The 22,089-nt window shown below is 48.9% G+C and overlaps 1 protein-coding gene across 10 annotated transcripts in view; it reads right to left on the bottom strand.

The window, feature by feature from the left end:
* Positions 1-22,089, bottom strand: part of LOC106579657 (receptor-type tyrosine-protein phosphatase mu) — a 283,633-nt gene that overhangs the window by 120,582 nt on the left and 140,962 nt on the right. For all 10 annotated transcript variants that reach the window (XM_082965986.1, XM_014159789.2, XM_014159785.2 and 7 more), the window contains exon 8: positions 2,471-2,779. In XM_082965986.1, coding sequence (XP_082822112.1) covers positions 2,471-2,779 — 309 coding nt within the window. The remainder of the gene's footprint in view (positions 1-2,470; positions 2,780-22,089) is intronic.

Here is a 22,089-nt window from a genome sequence, read left to right on the forward strand (position 1 = left end):
TCCAGTGACCGTATTACTTTCCACTACATGGCCCGAAACTGCACTTTGTTTCTCTCCATAGCCCACACATTTTCACCATTTAATTAATAAATCATTAGATTTTTCCATTGGGTTAATGATGGCGGATTGATTGATTTCCAAAGATGCGTGATGAGAAGAGAATCGTCCAGCCCATTGGGTGTCTCACTACACCCAATGGGTGTACTCACTCACTATATGCCATGTCTTGAAATATGCAGACAGACGGATTAAAAGTAAGTTTACATTGTAATACTTCTGACAGCCAACTTTCTAGTTCCGCCCACAACTTCCAGACTTTATAGCATTCCCCGAAAGCATGGATTATTGAGTCACTATTAGTTTTACACTTAAGGCTGTAGAATTTGTGAATTGTGTCTCTTCTATTATACATCCTATACATTAGCTTGTACTGGATTAAGAGTACATTTTCATTAATAATAATTTCATTAGTTTTGTTCCCACTTTCCCTCCATATTTTGCCGACATCAGTTGTTTTATACTTGTCTGAAGGAAGAACAGTATTGGCTCTGAAGCAGCATGTATACACGTTGCGTCTGTGTGGAGACTGGAGTTGCAAAGGCAACGGGCCTGCCTGCTTTGCTCTGAGAAGATGGAGGAGGAGCAGATGGGCCGAGACGCAAGGATATCAAAAGATAGCAGTGGCATCCATACAGATAACTCATCCAATGGGTTTTGACTTCTCAAACACGGCCAGAAAGCTTACACAATATGATGCTCCGTCACCTTATTAATTCAGTAACTTAGATAACTAGCAAGTTAAATTTAGGGGTCGCATTTACGCAGAATTCATAATTTTTTATGCTGAAAAAAATATATATAAAACGCATAAGAAATATCTTGCTGCATTTTGTAAATGCAGATCTAAAATGCTTCTTATTGTAATTTCTGCTTGACATCAGACACATTTTGTGCTTCAGTTGCACTTTTCCACTCGGATGAGAATTCACGAACGGGTATTCTATCAACATGGAAAGTACCAGTCAGAGCATTGTAAGTGTGGCCAACCTACTTTTCTCTGGTAAAATTCAAGATACAATTTAGGCAAAGCATAAGGCAATGTAGCTCGCTACATTCTTTCTATGATAAACATTACAAATATGATGGCCATGCATCGCTTTTGCAAAAAAGAGCTTGCTTTATCATTGTAAGCTAATTTACTTGTGTGGCTGCCAGCCAAATCAAGTTGCACTTCTGTTGTCATCTGATGAAAATTAAGCTATTTTCTGCAGAGAGTGTTGGACTAATGTATTTTCTGTCAAGTACACCCATGTCCCTGATCACTATATTTTCATATATTTTGTAATATATATTTTTTTTACCCCTAATTTCTCCCCAACTTCGTGACTACGATCTTGTCTCATCTCTACAACTCCCAAACGGGCTCGGGAGAGGCGAATGTCAAGTCATGCGTCCTCCGAAACCACGCTTCTTAACACTCACTCGATTAACCCGTAAGCCAGCCGCACCAATGTCGGAGGAAACACCGTTCAACTGACGACCACAGTCAGCCTGCAGGTCCCCGGCCCCCCACAAGGAGTTACTAGAGTGCGATGAGCCAAGTTAAGCCCCTGCGGCCAAACCCTCCCCTAACCCAAATAACGCTGGGCCAATTGTGCACCGCCCTATAGGACTCCCGGTCACGGCCAGTAATGACACAGCCTGGGATCGAACCCCAGCCCGTAGTGACGCCGCAACACTGCGATGCAGTGCCTTAGACCGCTGCACCACTCGGGAGGCCTCCTGATTACTCTATTGAAGAAAGAAAATGACTTAATTTTTTATACAAAATGTGACCAGTGTCAATACACAGCTGTCTTTTTCAAGTTGCGCTATTTACAAACAAACACGTGACTGGCACAACTGTTTTGGGAAACTATGGTAAACTTCATATTGTAAATTAATGTGACAGATGAAATGAAGAACGCAATCTGCTTTAACGCCTAACCTATTGCACAAGCTGACTGCATATATGTACTTAAAAAGTAGCTACAAATATTACAATTTAGTTTAAAACTTCAAAGAAATAGTTGACGGTATTATAAAACCATCCTGTGGCTATTTATTTTATTTTATTATTTATTAACTAGGCAAGACAGTTAAGAACAAATACTTATTTACAATGACGGCCTAGTAACAGTGTGTTAACTGCCTTGTTCAGGGGCAGAACAACAGATTTTTACCTTGTCAGCTCGGGGATTTAATCTAGCAACCTTTCGGTTACTGGCCCAATGCTCTAACCACTAGGCTACCTGCCACCGCAAAATGTGGCTATTTCCAAATACCCCGGTATACAGTATATACGGTATACCGCCCAAGCTTACTGACTAGAGCTATGTTCCAATGTCCATATTAGCATACTATCTAGATTACAAATCCATTGGCTCATCCGATTAATATGCTATTCTAGAACAGAACCTCCTCCACTTACCATCCTCGTCGGTCAGCACGTCCACATCCATGCTCTCCTTGATGCCTTCGGGGTTCCTCAGCACCAGCTTGACGCTGACGTTGGTGTAGGGTGACAGGTTCCGGATGGTGTGCTGCGGCGTCAGGCTCAGGGTGTCGTAGCATACCTCCTCGCGGGTCTCCTCCTTGCCGCCAGCCTGGTAGCGGTACTCAACAGTCAGGTTGTAGCTGTGGCAGCGGGTCACGTTGTAGCCGAAGGGCTCCCAGCGCACTGTGATCTGCTTGGACTTGATGTCCACCACCTCCAGTCTTTGGGGGCCATGCATGGGGTCTGTAGCGAGGGGGAGAAAATGTGTCTATCATAAAGATAACATTAACACTAATGTATAAAGCATTGATAATTTCATATATTCAAAGATTTTCCAAAAATAAGATGTTTTTTTCTTCCCCTTCAATATAGCTTTTTGATATCTAAAGGCAAAGAATGTTGGCAAGCATCAAAAACTAAATCCTGAGTCCTTCAAACAGTTGCAACATCCCAATCCCCCTACCTACCCATATTTTCCCCCTGCTGTGGCTCTGCCTCCAGGGTCTGACTGGGAACAGTAATGGGCCTAGGGCTGATCCTTGAGATACCCTCACTCTGACTGGGAATAGTAATGATCCCAAAACTGATCTTTGTGGTACACCCACTCTTACAGGTAATGGCAATGGTCCCAATACTGATCTTTGTGGTACCCCCACTCTTACAGCTAATGGTAATGGTCCCAATACTGATCTTTGTGGTACCCCCACTCTTACAGGTAATGGCAATGGTCCCAATACTGATCTTTGTGGTACCCCCACTCTTACAGGTAATGGTAATGGTCCCAATACTGATCCTTGTGGTACTCCCACTCTGACAGGGAATGGTAATGGTCCTGAAGGGGTTAAACCAAGGCCTCATACCTTTTTTAAGGGTTAATAAATTGTGTTATGATAAACTAAGGTCTCCTCTCAGGAGACCTCTGTGTGTGTGTGTGTTAACACCTGTTTTGAGTGTTGTGCCCTTCAGACACTATCAGAAGGCGGGAAACCGCCTATGCTCATACTCCTCCTGTCTGGGCCCCACCGTGGCTGTCTGAGGTTCTGAGAATACGACTGGTTGTCTGAGAACACAAGGCTGCAGCAGGCCAGATGAAAACAGCCACCTGTCAGAAGATGCTTAGACTCGTTCACCTTGTTATGACCCTATAATTGTGATGACATTTTTGGTCAAACCCACTTCTGAGCTTTTAATTGCTGACAATATGGTTGCTGCTGTCAGGGGGAGGTTAGATTTATTAAAATGTTGCCTGGGAAAGTCACACGAGGGGGACTGGGGAGGCTATATGAGTTACAGGATGTCTTAGATATTTTTGCAGAACCTGGGGAGAGCCATCATATACTGAACTCTGTACCAACTTCTGCCTACAATTGTATTACTAAAGGAGAATTTTACAACTTAAACAAAGAGTCTGTGTTTCCTTTCTACTACTAATATATAGGTTTGAGAGTTATATAGAACTGATCATCTGTTGAAGACATTGACCAACAGTTCCAACACTGATCCTTGTGGTACCCCTTCTTGTCCAGACAGCCACCCCAGGCTTTCTTCCCATCAGGTCTATTAAGACAGCCATGCCTCCTGCTCTACTCTCTCCCACATGAGGAAGGGGCAGACACACAGCACTGTAATAGGATCAAATTTCCAACCCGGCATCAATTTAGGGCTCTCACACTAGTTAGAATTACATTGGCTATGCTGCTTTCCCACTAGGGGAGCAACAAGATAGGCAATTTGGTTAGCCTGGATAAACTGATGAGGAGACCAAGCTCCAATTCAAGCTGGATGGAAAAAAATTAGGGGGGGGGGGGCAAACCCATTTGACTGCACTTTTCTAATCCTCTCCATGTTCACAAAGATTAGGTCAGAGATAAAAAAAACCTGGGAGGTTTAATGCCAGAGCAACAATGACAGAAAAGGATGCCCAGTGGTTTAACATTTTCCACTTTGTTCCCACTTTCTGCTGATGTTGAGAGGACATCTTGAGAAAACATGCAGCTCATGGACAGGTTTATAGGAATATCCATATATGTAAGTATAGAGTCCATTTTGTTTATCTATATTTCTATTCTGAGCACGAGGGAGTCGAAATTAAAACAAGGGGGCAACAGAGCACATTTTAATTAGTCTCGTAATAAAGCTCTTGTGAAGGCATTTAACAGTTAGAAATCAGATTCTGACACGCCAGTCACTCGCACTCCTTACATTTATGACATAAAAAAATCACTCAAAATCGGAACATTCCGCACTTCCAGAAAGGTTTCTGAAGTCATCAACTTGTAAATCTAGCTGAATCCAATAGTGCAGCCAACTACTGTACAAGCATCAAGAGATAAATCATACAAAATAGATGGATTAAAGGATATCTAAATGCTTAGACTCACTATTTTTACACTCACGTTTACAGTATCAAATTCAAATGTATTGGTCGCATACACATGTTTAGCAGAAGTTATTGTGGGTGTAGTGAAATGCTTATATTCCTAGCTCCAACAGTTCAGTAACATCTAACAATACATGCGACTATAAAAAAATTAACTAATGGAATTAAGAAATGTATGAATATTAGTACGGAATATAAATAGATATGTACATGATGGGACGTATAGACATTATGGATAGAATATGTAGTATATCTGTAGAATATGTAGGATAGAATAGTATAAGTACAGCAATAGTTAAATAGGCTAGGCCTTGACTAGAATACAGTAAATACATATGAAGTGGGTAAAACAGTATGCAAACATTAAAATGACTAGTGTTCCATGACTATGTACATAGGGCAGCAGTCTCTAAGGTGCAGGGTTGAGTAACCGGGTGGCAGCCGGCTAGTGACTAAAGTTCAGAGCAGGGTACTGGGCGGAGGCGGACTTGTGGTGACTTTTTAACAGTCTGACGGCCTTGAGATAAACAGTTTCTATCAGCCTCTCTCGGTCCCAGCTTTGATGCACCTTGCCTTCTAGATGGTTGCAGGGTGAACAGGCCATGGCTCAGGTGGCTGAGTTCCTTGATCTTCCTGGCCTTCCTGTGACACCAGGGGCTGTAGATGTGCGGGAGGGCAGGCAGTGTGCTCCCCGTGATGCGATGAGAAAACTGCGCCACCCTCTGGAGAGCCTTGCGGTTGCAGGCGATGTGGTTGCCGTACCAGGCGGTGATACAGCCCTACAGGATGTTCTCAATGGTGCATCTGTAGACGTTTGTGAGGGTCTTCGGGGCCAAGCCAAATTTCTTCAGGTTGAAGAGGCGCTGTTGCACCTCCGTCACCACACTGTCTGTGTAGACGGACAATTCCAGAATGTCAGTGATGAGGAACTTGAAGCTTTTCACCTTCTTCACTGCAGCCCTGTCAATGTGAATGGGTGTGTGCTCCCTCTGCGGTCTCCTGAAGTCCACAATCAGCTCCTGTGTTTTGTTGACCTTGAAGGGGACGTTATTTTCCTGGCACCACTCCGCCAGGGCCCTCACCTCTGCCAGGGCATCGTTGTTGGTAGTCAGGCCTATCACTGTTGTGTTGTCTGTAAAACTTGATGACTGAGTTGGACATGTGCATGGCCATCAGGGAACAGGGAGTACAGGAGGGGGCCTGAGCATTTACATTTTAAATTTTAGTCATTTAGCAGACGCTCTTATCCAGAGCGACTTACAGTAGTGAATGCATACATTTCATACATTTTCTTTCCATACTGGTCCCCCGTGGGAATCGAACCCACAACCCTGGTGTTGCAAACACCATGCTCTACCATGCTCTACCAACTGAGCACGCACTATTGTGTTGAGGATCAGCGTAGTGGAGGTGTTGTTGCCAAGCTTCACCACCTCATAGTGGCCCATCAGGAAGTCCAGGACAAAGTTGCACAGGGCAGGGTTCAGACCCAGGGCCCAGAGCTTAGAGGGTACTATGGTCTCGAAGGCTGAGCTCTAGTCATGGAACAGCATTCTTACATAGGTATTCCTCTTGTCCAGATGGGACAGGGCAGTGTGCAGTACGATGGCAATCGTGTCATTCGTGGATCTATTGGGGCGGTATGCAAACTGCAGTGAGTCTAGGGTGTTGGGTAAGGTGGAGGTGATATGATCCTTAACTAGCCTCTCATGATGACAGACGTGAGTGCTATGGGGAAATTGTAATTTAGTTCAGTTACCATCAGTTTCTTGGGTAAATCAAATCAAATTGTATTTGTCACATGCCCCGAATACAACAGGCGTACAGTGAAATCCTTACTTACAAGCTCTAAACCAACAATGCTTTAAGATATTAAGGAAAAAAGTGTTAAGCTAAAAATAGTTAAGTAGAAAATAACAAATAATTAAACAGCAGCAGTAAAATAACAATAGCGAGGCTATATACAGGGGGTACCGGTACAGAGTCAATGTGCAGGGGCACTGGTTAGTCGAGGTAAGATGTACATGTAGGTAGAGTTAAAGTGACTATGCATAGATTATAAACAGAGAGTAGCAGCAGCGTAAAAGAGGGGTCTGGGTAGCCCTTTGATTAGCTGTTCAGGAGTCTTATGGCTAGGGGGTAGAAGCCTTTTGGACCTAGACTTGGCGTTCCATACTGCTTGCCGTGCGGTAGCAGAGAGAACAGTCTATGACTAGGGTACCATTTAGGTGTGCCAATTCACCTAAACAAAAAGGGGGGTACAAGGAGGATCAGTGGATTATTTTCCAAGAACACAGACATAAGCTAGCAGAGAACCTCTGTTAATTTTGTTAAACACAGGCTGCTGTGTTGTAGAAACGTGTGAAGGTGATATACTGTAAGAGGAAAGTGAGGTCCCTGTGCTATAAGGATAAAGAGGACTATGGCTGGCCTCCACCCAGAGCCATTCCAACCCAGGAATGTAAAGACAAGAGGGTGGGAAAAGCTTTACCACAAAGGCTAAGTCTCTGTGAGAGTGAGTGAGTGAGTGAGTGAGTGAGTGAGTGAGTGAGTGAGTGAGTGAGTGAGTGAGTGAGTGAGTGAGTGAGTGAGTGAGTGAGTGAGTGAGTGAGTGTGTGAGAGAGTGTGTGAGAGAGTGTGTGAGAGAGTGTGTGAGAGAGTGTGTGAGAGAGTGTGTGAGTGTGAGAAAGTTAGTGGAATTAGAGTATGATAGCTAAGGAGACAGAACATTTTGGCGTTTGATTGTAAATATGAAGACTTAGTCAAAAAAGAGAACACACAGAAAGCTGCTGTTTAAAACACCCGTCTCCAGATTACATCTTCAAACTAAGGGCAACCATGGCCTCTGACAGAGGGAGAAGCGTCCATCCATGTATACGGGTAAGAGAGTCTAGCTAGCTACATTTCAGATATACACGTTTTTAATTTAGTCAGAAAGACGTTTTCATTTCAAGTTAAAGTGTACGCTTAGCTAGCTAGCTAACATTACCTGTATGATGTGTGTAGTAATATTATTGATATCTCAGAGCCATTTGCATTGCTAGTTATAGCCTAATGTTAGCTAGCTAACATTGCACCTGGTTGGTTAGCTAACTGCACATTTACGAACACACCCGTAGTATAAGCCAGCCTTTACTCTTTAAATCTTTAAAGAGATGGGTGGGGCTAAAGCTTAAGAGGGTATGAACGATGCTGAATGGGTGTAGACAAAGGGCTCTTCAGTTGGCACCAAAACATTCAGGGCACATTTTCTCAAAAGTGGGGTTACAAGTGTATTAACTTTCAAAGCAGAATTACTTTCCTATTGTTCCTCAACTGTAGTGTATGATATACCATTTTGTAGCTCTGAGTCTCCACTGATGCTGAGAAACATTAAACCGTCAGAGGAGGGAAGAGTTCAATGGAAATTGGATCTCGCTGCAGACGAGTGCTTACTGTTTTCTTTCTGTTTTGAAAGCACAACGTTGAATACTTGAAAGCATACTTGGAGCAATTTGGTAAAATACCATTGAAAAGCATGAGAGCAAAAATAAAATTGGGTACATTTAATTTCAAAAGGACGTCTTGTTCCATTTCGCATAATAATGAATAAGATAAAAGACTAACAGTGGTGGTGACAGAGGAACAACAGTAGGCTCAATCAGAAAACAGAACAGGACAAAAACAATTCTGTCTCCACGGCCCACGACATGTGACAGGCTGTGAATGAGTGGCAGGGGAGAATAAAGGGAGACAGAGCTGTAATTGAGTGGCATGACTGAGGGATGGCGGGAGGGAAAATATCTTCACAGGAGATCAGGAGGGCTATGGTATTTTCATAAGCAAACTTAATAATGTACAGTACATGCCATACCCATAACCGTAAAGATAAATCTTACTCAAATAGAGGGAGAGAGCGCAAGGAGAAAGTGTGAGTGAGAGAGAGAGACCAAGCAATGGAGGGGAGAAAGGAGGGAGAAAGAGAGAGAGAGAAGAAAGAGCCAAGGAAAAGCAAAGAGCAGACAGAGTCGATAGAAAGAATAAGAGAAAGCGATAAACTCAGAGATTGAGAAATAGCTAAGAAAGAGACGGATTGCCAAAACGGAGTGGGAGATGGACAGATAGTTGAGAGAGAAAAAGAAAGAGATAGGTGAGAGGGAGTTATGACAGCAAACAGGCCACAAGGCCTCTTACCCCCTAACATAAATCAATAACTCCAGCAGACCAGATACCTGGGAATGCATTACTAGTCAACGGGAGCTGTGTACACTACACTTATGTCCAGACCACAGCAATAATTTAGCCCCTTCACAATTCCCAGAGCATCGAACAGACGGCGAGAAAACAATAACACATGTTGCCCTATAGGATGACCCCTGACCAGGAGAAGAACGATGGACACATAGTCCCGTGTGGCTCAGTTGGTAGAGCATGGTGTTTGCAATGCCAGGGTTGTGGGTTCGATTCCCACGGGGGACGAGTACGGAGAAAAAAAATGTATGAAATGTATGCATTCACTACTGTAAGTTGCTCTGGATAAGAGCGTCTACAAAAATGTGAAGAGAGAATGATAGACCCAAGACAGACAGTGAACACAGAGGGCGAGCGAGACAGACAGAAGCTGCGTTTGAATACCCATACTAACATACTGTATATACTACATCCTATTAGTTCATTTTTAGTACACTGTAAACAAATGGTATCCTATCAGTTGAGCGTACTAGCTCTTCGCCTGTCTACCGGAAGTTGTTGCTATGCAACCTCTTGCTAGCAACACAAATTACTAGCTAGACATTTTACGACTTCGGGTATGTTCTTAAATTCAATCTGGATTGCCAGAGTGCTCTGAGAGCTTCGTAAATTCAGATTGTTGTCAGATTGTGCGTTTGTAAATTCGGAGCGCGCACTGGACACTCGGGCCGAGGAGTAGGGTTGATTCGAGCATTCTGACCTTACAACGGCAGTCAAGCACCCAAGGTAAAGTTGGCTAGCTACTTCCAGATACAAATGATAGAATATCTCACTCTGACCATTTTACTCGCCCCAGCAGAGCTGGTTAGGATGTTTTCATGTTATCCAGAGCGCTGGTGACTAACTGTGCTGCTGCAACAATTGAATTAACATTTCTTGCCCGACGTTTACTGACATGGTCATAATCAACGGGTGTTGAGCACTCGTAAATTCAGTTATTCTGCGCTCTGGTCTCTCAGACGAGAGTATACCAGAGACAAATTACTCCAATACCTCTGAAATTGGAGTAATGTTAGATAGCCAGAGCGAATTTACGAATGCACTCATATGTCCATTGAGAACGCACAACGACTATACCACTTAGCCTTTCTGGGCCCGGGGGCAGTATTGAGTAGTTTGGATGAATGAGGTGCCCAAATTAAACTGCCTACTACTCGGGCTCGGAACGAAGGATATGCATATCATTAGTACATTTGGATAGAAAACACTCTGAAGTTTCTAAAACTGTTTGAATGTCTGTGAGTATAACAGAACTCATATGGCAGGCACAAACCTGAGAAAAAAAATCCAACCAGGAAGTGGATTGTAGTTTTTCAAGACTGGGCCTATTCAGTGACTTAGGGTTCAATGTGCACTTCCTAAGGCTTCCACTAGATGTCAACAGTCTTTAGAACATGTTTCAGGCTTTTGCAGTGAACAAACAGCGAACAAGACCTCCTGGAGTCTGATGACTGAGAGAATGACATGGCCTCAATTACGCGCATTCACGTGAGGGGTAGCTGTGTTCAATAACGTTTTTCAAGACATTGGAATCGTCCGGTTGGAACATTACTGAAGTTTTACGTTAAAAAGGCCCTAAAGATTGATGCTTTACATCATTTGACATGTTTCAACGAACGTAAATATAACATTTTGTCGTGAAATTTTTGGCGCGCTTCCTGCATTTGGAGTAGCTTACTGAACGCGCAAACAACAAAGAGGTATTTGGACATAAATTATGGACTTTATCGAACAAAACAACATTTATTGTGGACCTGGGATTCCTGGAAGTGCCTTCTGATGAAGATCATCAAAGGTAAGTGAATATTTCTAATGCTATTTATGATTTTAGATGACTCCAAAATGGCGGGTATCTGTATTGTTTGATGTTTTTTTCTGAGCGGCGTACTCAGATTATTGAGTACGCCGTTTCCCCGTGAAGTTTAAAAAAAAAATCTGTGACAGTGGTTGCATAAAGGAGATATTCATCAATAATTCTTTGAATAACAGTTTAATATTTTAGCAACGTTTATGATGAGTATTTTTGTAAATTGTTGTGCTGATTCACCGGCAGTATTGGAGGCCAAATATTTTCTGAACATCACGCGCCAATGTAAAATGGGGTTTTTGGATATAAATATGAACTTTATTGAACAAAACATACATGTATTGTGTAACATTGAGTCCTAGGAGTGTCATCTGATGAAGATCGTCAAAGGTTAGTGCTTAATTTTAGCTGTATTTCTCTTTTTTGTGACCCCTGTCCTGCTTGGAAAATTGCTGTTTTTTTCTTGTGTTGGCACTGTCCATACAAAAAAATGCATGAAATTAAATTAAATGTATGAAATGTATGCATTCACTACTGTAAGTCGTTCAGGATAAGAGTGTCTGCTAAATGACTAAAATGTAAATGTAAATAATGTAACTTTATGCTTTCGCCGTAAAGCCTTTTTGAAATCGGACAATGTGGGTGGATTAAGGAGAGGTGTATCTTTAAAATGGTGTAAAATAGTTGTATGTTTGAGAAATTTGAATTATGACATTTTGTTGTTTTGAATTTGCCGCCCTGATATTTCACTGGCTGTGTCCCGCAGGTGGGACGCTAACGTCCCACGTAGCCCATAGAAGTTAAACCACTTAGCTAAGCTAAGAATGACGGGAATAATCAAGTCAATAAACGTTGGGTAGTTAGTTAGATAGCATATAGTTAATATACTGGCAAGTTTGATGTATTAGTAGCCAACTAAGGTTAGCGTTAGCTAGCTAACATACCGGTACATACTGCTGTAATGATATGCTATGTGGTTCGTAAGGATATTGTAGCTAATAAATTGTCAGGCAACATAACGTGTAAGGTAACTTAAGTCATTACTTTATTACATTGCCCAACATTTTCTTAACATTTGTCATAATTACTTATAGCAATGATTTTGTATCCGCTCTCGGACTTCGGCTGCATATTTTCCGCCATTTTCTTCAAATCTGAAAATGTGAAGCCACGCCCATTTTCTGAAGAATTGCATTATGGGCCCTAAAAGCACGGAAATATTGTCATTTGCTGGTAAACTTCGTATTTTGGCGACTTTAGTACGACATAAGGGAACTTTGGCATACTAACTATATCCATACTATGACCAATAAGGTTACTATATACTCAATTTAAGTCACAAATAGTGAGGTTAGTATGAGTATTCGAACACAGCTAGTATCTTTCTATTAAAACCCAGCAGAGAGAGGGCCTATAAGGACGCAGATGTTCAGATGTTCAAAGTCTTGACGTGCATTTCTCCTCTAGAGGCCATCTCCAGGATGTCGTGATGCACACACATGCCACACAAACGTGTGTCATCTCAGTCAGACAGAGCACCCAATCAACTGAATCTCCTTCCCTCCCTACACCTCCTCCCCCATTGCCTGATATCATCTCTTCAGAGTGTGCCTCTTCCCCCGAGAAGCCGTTTGCCATTCAAACTTCACAAGCGTCTTCCTTTCACACAATGCACTCACCCAACAGTCTGGCTGGATACCTGGAATTCATTTTTAACACATTGATTTTCCCACTTCCAACCCCCCCTTACCTCTATTTCTCCCCCCCTTCCCTCCTGCCTTGTAATTAATGGAGACACAGTCAAAAGACTTAACAACCTCATCGATTAACCACGCTGCAGAAAAAAAAACTCCCACCCTACAAATCACGGTTTATTTACGCAGATAATCTGTTGCTGGATATGTGTGTGTGTGTGTTGCTTATGAAGCAGAGGGACAGTAGAAAGTAGTGCAGATGCTGTTATGCTGTTGATGGTGGGTAAACAAATAGCCCAGTGGCCAGACTGCATGCAAAGAGAGATAAGGAGGGCCAAACTTCTCCATGGCCACCAATCAAAGACCAAGACGGGGGGAGGGGACTGAGATCAAGATCACACACACATGCAAGCAAACCTGCCGACACATACACCTGCATTCAAAATATGCATGAAGACACACCAATACATGAAAGCATGCACACACACCGTCTGACCACTGCCGATAACTCTCTCTCGCTGTCTGTGTGTATTGAACTACAGGCTCTCTTCTTCAAGTCGCCTTTTATCGTAGTGAGAATGGTCCGGTTCAGTGTTATCAAGGCCGGACATGAAAGGATTACAGGTGATGAACACATCGCAGGGCCAGTGTAATCTTCTAGATACAGTGGAAGAAAAAAACCTGTACTCGCTCAGAGAAAAATAAATGCATCAATAGCTGGCGCAATTTCCACAAAACAACTGCTCCTTCAAAGACCTGCTCCTTCAAAGACACACCCCGTTAAAAGGAAAACATGTCACACCGCCTCCTTGTCAAATGACATCTACACTTATAGCGCTCAGACAACAGGCCTAGGCCCTTCCTCCCCTCTATTTGTGGGGAGAACAACTGAGGCTGTGCTCGGTGTGTAAACAGTTGCTGGACTGCTAAACGCACAGGGAATTAATGGCTGGCCGGGCAGAGAACTCGAATTAGCCGCCGTCTTCGGGAAGCGATACGCGTTTTGACACCATATATGCCAGAGAAACCTGAGGAAAAATAAGAGGGGGGGGACATGTCATGGCTGAACGCACGAGAGCAAGAGAGAATAGAGGGGAGAGGGGTGGTAGTGGTGGGAAAGCATTGAAGCGCAAGCCACTCAGTGGACATCAACCAGGAACGTTGTGTGTGGGGGGTTTTCTTAAACATATACCAACTTGTATGTTTGAGAATGGCTGTAAGGTGTGTGTGAATAGGATGGGTGATTTAAAGACAGTATCTCTTTCCCACAGGACGCAGACAAAGGTTCTTAACACGAAGGGCCTTAACTGTCCTCTCCAATCACCAGATATAATAGCCAAATAAATAGCTTAGAGTGCCAGAGCTCGACAAGCCCTCTGATACACCTCAGTCATAGAATCATACAAAATGGCGGGTCAGGGGCCAAGGTTTCTCTTTGAAGGAGAAGATGGATGAAGCCTATTACCCTGGCCTTCAGCCTCCAGGTAGGGACATCTTTGAATGGCAAGCCTGTCATAAATCCCAGAGATGGAAGATGGGAATAAGAGGGGGAGAAAAGGAGGAGGGGAGGACGGTCATTTGCATTCCCCTTGCCTGCCAACCTGGGAGGGGAGGACACCATGTAATGGCTTGGCGATGGGGCTCAAGACAGATTGTGACAAGACACAATCGTCACACCAGTTGCTATGGGAATTAGCCTCAGAGATTCATATTTTGCATCAGCTTGGGTGTTCCAGTGGTTGAGCAATGACGCTGCCAGAGAATTGATATTCATCGTATTTCGGGGTCGGTAGGATCTTTGGCCTTACTCCCCACTCCTACCAGTATAATATATATACACACACACACACACACACACACACACACACACACACACACACACACACTTTTTTTGTTGACATTTAGATGTCAACTATTAACAGCTTTTTTTCTTTCCCCTTCTCCTGCCCAGGCTTGACACTTGACATTTAAATATAGCGCTTCCCAATTATTAGCATGTCATTGCCCTATGCTAATAAGTCGCGGGCTAACCCCTGTTGTACAAGTAGATAACAATTAACCATGATGGGGCTAAAACATGGCCACTGCCAAAGTGCCATGAGGCGTGTCACAATTATTCCATTGAAAAACAACAACGCCTGAATAAAGTGTGTAAGCCAGAGAAAAATATCTGCAGTGTTGTTATAGCATGGTGTAGCTAGCATGGTGTAGCTAGCATGGTGTAGCTAGCATGGTGTAGCGTAGTGCATCTTTCTACCTGAGCACCCCTATGCTGTGGGCAGTGATATGGAGAAGCAGGCCTCTTGCCATGCACTAAGTGCTCTGGGAAGGAGAATAAAGGTATTAGTCCCGGATGGGAGGGAACAAATTGTCTGTGGCAGCCACACTCCTACACTGTCGGGGGGGTGAGCGAGAGGGGCAAGCCTATTCCGGTGAGCAGGAAAGAGGCAGCTCATTCACCATGCATGCAAACTCCAAGCATTGATTCAAATTACTTCCTCAATTCTTTGGGATTGTGGTATGTGTGAACCGCCAAACACGTCAAATGTCAACAACTATCTACGTCGATAGATAGACTTAAAGCTATTCACATGGATTAACTTCAGTCCTGTACTTTATTACCACTGGTGAGGAAACTTCTGTTTGTCTCCCCTCAGGAGGTCTTCATGGCTGTTCTGTTACAACACAGGGGGAAAATACCGACTGGGTTTGATTGACAGCGGTCTTCTTTTTCACACCCGCCGAGATGTATGACATGCTGTCAGACCACTGCACAGACACACGACACACATTCTCACGGGTGCGTTTGAGCATTCCGGTGGCTTAACTCAAGCGCAGGCGAGCGCAGAGGGAAATGAGGAGACGTCACGGACTCTTCCCAAAGATACCAGAGGAACAGCTGCTATCACACTGTGTCTGTACGGAGTGCTTTTCAGCAGAAAAATGGGCTCAGAATCAAATCAGAGACAACAATAATAAACAATAAAACAAGTGTTCTGCTTGAAAGTGCGTTTCATGCTGGTGTCGGGAGCCCCTTCGAGTACCTCTGTCCTGATCCCGCTGTCACTCATCTCTATTACTGCGCTGCTCACTTCACAGTAGCTCGCTGAGCTGACACGTCCACACACGCACACACGCACAGAAACTACACACGCGCACAGAAACTACACTAGTTTATTATTTTTTGAAAACACTTGAAAAAGAGCGAGAGAGCTAGACGGAAGTAGAGAGAGAAGGATTCAACAATATCAACACAGCCATCTGGGTAATGGTACCAGGCTTTCATCCTCATCAAAGCCTGCTTCAGAGTTGCTGGAAGCAGCCAATAATGACGGCTTTTTGACAACCAACAATCAAAACTAAATTACGCTCCCTGAACGCTTTCCTGTATACTCCCTCCTCTCCTCCAATCGTCGTCCATTCATGGAGGCAGGAGGACACAGAGGCACATCTGCCACTAAAACCTCCAACCCCACTCCGTATGTACACCCCATCGTTTAGAGCCGCAATTGGTGGCTGTAATGAGGAGAGGAGTGTGTGTGTGTACTGCATAGCCTATGTGTCCATCATCCTTAGTGATGTCCGAGTCAACGCTACGTTGGTGGTGGGCGTCGGAGTGTGGCCGCAACACCTGCTGCTCCTTAAAAGCTGCAGACTCTGAGAAGAGGGAGGGGAAGTTTACAATTAACCAGCGGTGTACTCATTATAGAAACCATTTAAGAAGCAAACAGAGCAAAACAAGAGTTTCTATTGGACAAATGCAGGTAGGTCCCTCCCCGTTTCGCTCCATTTGATTCCGCTTAAACGTTTTGCAACAATAAATGGGCAGAATGAATACACCCGAGATAAAGTTGTTGTGGAATACATCCTCTTCTTACATCTAGCTACATCATCCCACTAAAGCATATCAGTGTCATGAAACACCACTCATTATTCATGTCAGTACATCACATTAACAACATGTCAAAGAGAAATACATTCATTAAAATAGAGTTGTCTAACTACCATGATGTATCAAACAATATTCCTGTACTAAAGATAAAGCTTCAGCTAAGATTGTGAAATAAATGGCTTGTCTGAGTGAAAAGTAAAGCACACACCAGCTAGCAGCCGTTCTCGATCTTTCTGAATGAAGTGCAGCGACCACTGATATGATGACGGACTAACAATCCACATGTAGAGACTGATAGAGGGATGAAGGAATAGATGGATGGAGAAGAGTCAGCTCCACTCAACCGCTCTCCCTCTCCTCTCCGCCTGACACGGTTCCGCAGAGCGAGACAGGACATGTTTCAAATCTGTTCTCATCAGTAAGAGGCCATGTTTCCTGTAAAGGTCACACCCCTGGACTGGCAGAGCAGTGTGTGTGTGTGTGTGTGTGTGTGTGTGTGCATGTGTGTGTGTGTAGCAGGATTGCTGATGGTCTTAAGATCTAAGCAGCTCCAGAGATGACTGACAGCATATACACACACACACACACACACACCAGGGGGCCAACTCACTCCTACCAATCCTCCAAGGCAGAAAACCTCCAGCTTTCTCAATGGGCTGATGGTGATGGAAATGGATGGTGTGGCCAAGGACAGACAGGCAACCACCAGGGTTACGGCTCTATTGTTGAACACAATAAATGTGTGGAGTCGCAGGCACACACACACTTTGGTGTGTCTTCATGCTGGCCAGTGATTAATGGGTGTGCCATGTGGTCGAGAAATTGTCTGTGTGTTGGAGGGCAGTAGGGGGCCTGCTGAGAGGGAGAGGGGGCAGTAGGGAGGCTGCTGAGAGGGAGAGGGGGCAGTAGGGAGGCTGCTGAGAGGGAGAGGGGGCAGGAGGGAGGCTGCTGAGAGGGAGAGGGGGCAGTAGGGAGGCTGCTGAGAGGGAGAGGGGGCAGTAGGGAGGCTGCTGAGAGGGAGAGGGGGCAGTAGGGAGGCTGCTGAGAGGGAGAGGGGGCAGTAGGGAGGCTGCTGAGAGGGAGAGGGGGCAGTAGGGAGGCTGCTGAGAGGGAGGCTGCTGAGAGGGAGGCTGCTGAGAGGGAGGCTGCTGAGAGGGAGGCTGCTGAGAGGGAGGCTGCTGAGAGGGAGGCTGCTGAGAGGGAAGGGGGGCAGTAGGGAGGCTGCTGAGAGGGAGGGGGGCAGTAGGGAGGCTGCTGAAAGGGAGAGGGGGCAGTAGGGAGGCTGCTGAGAGGGAGGCTGCTGAGAGGGAGAGGGGGCAGTAGGGAGGCTGCTGAGAGGGAGAGGGGGCAGTAGGGAGGCTGCTGAGGGGGAGAGGGGGCAGTAGGGAGGCTGCTGAGAGGGAGAGGGGGCAGTAGGGAGGCTGCTGAGAGGGAGAGGGGGCAGTAGGGAGGCTGCTGAGAGGGAGAGGGGGCAGTAGGGAGGCTGCTGAGAGGGAGAGGGGGCAGTAGGGAGGCTGCTGAGAGGGAGAGGGGGCAGTAGGGAGGCTGCTGAGTGGGAGAAGGGGCAGTAGGGAGGCTGCTGAGTGGGAGAAGGGGCATTAGGGAGGCTGCTGAGAGGGAGGGGGAGGCTACTTGGAGGGAGGGGGAGGCTGCTGAGAGGGAAGGGGGGCAGTAGGGAGGCTGCTGAGAGGGAGGGGGGAGGCTGCTGGGAGGGAGGGGGAGGCTGCGGGGAGGCTGCTGGGAGCCTGCAGAGAGGGGGGGCAGTAGGGGGGGGGGGGGGCAGTAGGGAGCCTGCAGGGAGAGAGGGGCAGTAGGGAGGCTGCTGAGAGGGAGGGGGAGGCTACTTGGAGGGAGGGGGAGGCTTCTGAGAGGGAAGGGGGCAGTAGGGAGGCTGCTGAGAGGGAGAGGGGGCAGTAGGGAGGCTGCTGAGAGGGAGAGGGGGCAGTAGGGAGGCTGCTGAGAGGGAGAGGGGGCAGTAGGGAGGCTGCTGAGAGGGAGAAGGGGCAGTAGGGAGGCTGCTGAGTGGGAGAGGGGGCATTAGGGAGGCTGCTGAGAGGGAGGGGGAGGCTACTTGGAGGGAGGGGGAGGCTGCTGAGAGGGAGAGGGGGCAGTAGGGAGGCTGCTGAGAGGGAGAGGGGGCAGTAGGGAGGCTGCTGAGAGGGAGGCTGCTGAGAGGGAGAGGGGGCAGTAGGGAGGCTGTTGAGAGGGAGAGGGGGCAGTAGGGAGGCTGCTGAGAGGGAGAGGGGGCAGTAGGGAGGCTGCTGAGAGGGAGAGGGGGCAGTAGGGAGGCTGCTCAGAGGGAGGCTGCTGAGAGGGAGAGGGGGCAGTAGGGAGGCTGCTGAGAGGGAGAGGGGGCAGTAGGGAGGCTGCTGAGTGGGAGAGGGGGCATTAGGGAGGCTGCTGAGAGGGAGGTGGAGGCTACTTGGAGGGAGGGGGAGGCTGCTGAGAGGGAAGGGGGGCAGTAGGGAGGCTGCTGAGAGGGAGAGGGGGCAGTAGGGAGGCTGCTGAGTGGGAGAGGGGGCATTAAGGAGGCTGCTGAGAGGGAGGGGGAGGCTACTTGGAGGGAGGGGGAGGCTGCTGAGAGGGAGAGGGGGCAGTAGGGAGGCTGCTGAGAGGGAGAGGGGGCAGTAGGGAGGCTGCTGAGAGGGAGGCTGCTGAGAGGGAGAGGGGGCAGTAGGGAGGCTGTTGAGAGAGAGAGGGGGCAGTAGGGAGGCTGCTGAGAGGGAGAGGGGGCAGTAGGGAGGCTGCTGAGAGGGAGAGGGGGCAGTAGGGAGGCTGCTGAGCAGGGAGGCTGCTGAGAGGGAGGCTGCTGAGAGGGAGGCTGCTGAGAGGGAGGCTGCTGAGAGGGAGAGGGGGCAGTAGGGAGGCTGCTGAGTGGGAGAAGGGGCAGTAGGGAGGCTGCTGAGTGGGAGAGGGGGCATTAGGGAGGCTGCTGAGTGGGAGAGGGGGCATTAGGGAGGCTGCTGAGAGGGAGGGGGAGGCTACTTGGAGGGAGGGGGAGGCTTCTGAGAGGGAAGGGGGGAAGTAGGGAGGCTGCTGAGAGGGAGGGGGGCAGTAGGGAGGCTGCTGAGAGGGAGAGGGGGCAGTAGGGAGGCTGCTGAGTGGGAGAGGGGGCTTTAGGGAGGCTGCTGAGAGGGAGGGGGAGGCTTCTGAGAGGGAAGGGGGGCAGTAGTGAGGCTTTTGAGAGGGAGGGGGGCAGTAGGGAGGCTGCTGAAAGGGAGAGGGGGCAGTAGGGAGGCTGCTGAGAGGGAGAGGGGGCAGTAGGGAGGCTGCTGAGAGGGAGAGGGGGCAGTAGGGAGGCTGCTGAGAGGGAGAGGGGGCAGTAGGGAGGCTGCTGAGAGGGAGAGGGGGCAGTAGGGAGGCTGCTGAGAGGGAGAGGGGGCAGTAGGGAGGCTGCTGAGAGGGAGAGGGGGCAGTAGGGAGGCTGCTGAGAGGGAGAGGGGGCAGTAGGGAGGCTGCTGAGAGGGAGAGGGGGCAGTAGGGAGGCTGCTGAGAGGGAGAGGGGGCAGTAGGGAGGCTGCTGAGTGGGAGAAGGGGCAGTAGGGAGGCTGCTGAGTGGGAGAAGGGGCATTAGGGAGGCTGCTGAGAGGGAGGGGGAGGCTACTTGGAGGGAGGGGGAGGCTGCTGAGAGGGAAGGGGGGCAGTAGGGAGGCTGCTGAGAGGGAGGGGGGAGGCTGCTGGGAGGGAGGGGGAGGCTGCGGGGAGGCTGCTGGGAGGCTGCAGAGAGGGGGGGCAGTAGGGGGGGGGGGGGCAGTAGGGAGCCTGCAGGGAGAGAGGGGCAGTAGGGAGGCTGCTGAGAGGGAGGGGGAGGCTACTTGGAGGGAGGGGGAGGCTTCTGAGAGGGAAGGGGGCAGTAGGGAGGCTGCTGAGAGGGAGAGGGGGCAGTAGGGAGGCTGCTGAGAGGGAGAAGGGGCAGTAGGGAGGCTGCTGAGTGGGAGAGGGGGCATTAGGGAGGCTGCTGAGAGGGAGGGGGAGGCTACTTGGAGGGAGGGGGAGGCTGCTGAGAGGGAGAGGGGGCAGTAGGGAGGCTGCTGAGAGGGAGAGGGGGCAGTAGGGAGGCTGCTGAGAGGGAGGCTGCTGAGAGGGAGAGGGGGAAGTAGGGAGGCTGTTGAGAGGGAGAGGGGGCAGTAGGGATGCTGCTGAGAGGGAGAGGGGGCAGTAGGGAGGCTGCTGAGAGGGAGAGGGGGCAGTAGGGAGGCTGCTGAGAGGGAGGCTGCTGAGAGGGAGAGGGGGCAGTAGGGAGGCTGCTGAGAGGGAGAGGGGGCAGTAGGGAGGCTGCTGAGTGGGAGAGGGGGCATTAGGGAGGCTGCTGAGAGGGAGGGGGAGGCTACTTGGAGGGAGGGGGAGGCTGCTGAGAGGGAAGGGGGGCAGTAGGGAGGCTGCTGAGAGGGAGGGGGCAGTAGGGAGGCTGCTGAGAGGGAGAGGGGGCAGTAGGGAGGCTGCTGAGAGGGAGGCTGCTGAGAGGGAGAGGGGGCAGTAGGGAGGCTGCTGAGAGGGAGAGGGGGCAGTAGGGAGGCTGCTGAGAGGGAGAGGGGGCAGTAGGGAGGCTGCTGAGAGGGAGAGGGGGCAGTAGGGAGGCTGCTGGGGGGGGGGCAGAGGGAGGGAGGGGGGCAGTAGGGAGGCTGCTGAGAGGGAGAGGGGGCAGTAGGGAGGCTGCTGAGTGGGACAAGGGGCATTAGGGAGGCTGCTGAGAGGGAGGGGGAGGCTACTTGGAGGGAGGGGGAGGCTGCTGAGAGGGAAGGGGGGCAGTAGGGAGGCTGCTGAGAGGGAGGGGGGAGGCTGCTGGGAGGGAGGGGGAGGCTGCGGGGAGGCTGCTGGGAGGCTGCAGAGAGGGGGGGCAGTGGGGGGGGGGGCAGTAGGGAGCCTGCAGGGAGGGAGGGGCAGTAGGGAGGCTGCTGAGAGGGAGGGGGAGGCTACTTGGAGGGAGGGGGAGGCTTCTGAGAGGGAAGGGGGCAGTAGGGAGGCTGCTGAGAGGGAGAGGGGGCAGTAGGGAGGCTGCTGAGAGGGAGAAGGGGCAGTAGGGAGGCTGCTGAGTGGGAGAAGGGGTATTAGGGAGGCTGCTGAGAGGGAGGGGGAGGCTACTTGGAGGGAGGGGGAGGCTGCTGAGAGGGAGAGGGGGCAGTAGGGAGGCTGCTGAGAGGGAGAGGGGGCAGTAGGGAGGCTGCTGAGAGGGAGGCTGCTGAGAGGGAGAGGGGGCAGTAGGGAGGCTGTTGAGAGGGAGAGGGGGCAGTAGGGAGGCTGCTGAGAGGGAGAGGGGGCAGTAGGGAGGCTGCTGAGAGGGAGAGGGGGCAGTAGGGAGGCTGCTGAGAGGGAGAGGGGGCAGTAGGGAGGCTGCTGAGTGGGAGAGGGGGCATTAGGGAGGCTGCTGAGAGGGAGGGGGAGGCTACTTGGAGGGAGGGGGAGGCTTCTGAGAGGGAAGGGGGGCAGTAGGGAGGCTGCTGAGAGGGCGGGGGGAGGGGCAATAGGGAGGGAGGGAGGGAGGGGGGGGCTGCAGGGTGGGAGGGAGGGGGGGGCAGTAGGGAGGGAGGGACGGGGACGGGGGCCTGGGGT

This window comes from Salmo salar, chromosome 19 (assembly GCF_965601325.2).
Source record: "Salmo salar chromosome 19, fSalSal1, whole genome shotgun sequence".
In the NCBI taxonomy this organism is placed as follows: Eukaryota; Metazoa; Chordata; class Actinopteri; order Salmoniformes; family Salmonidae; genus Salmo; species Salmo salar.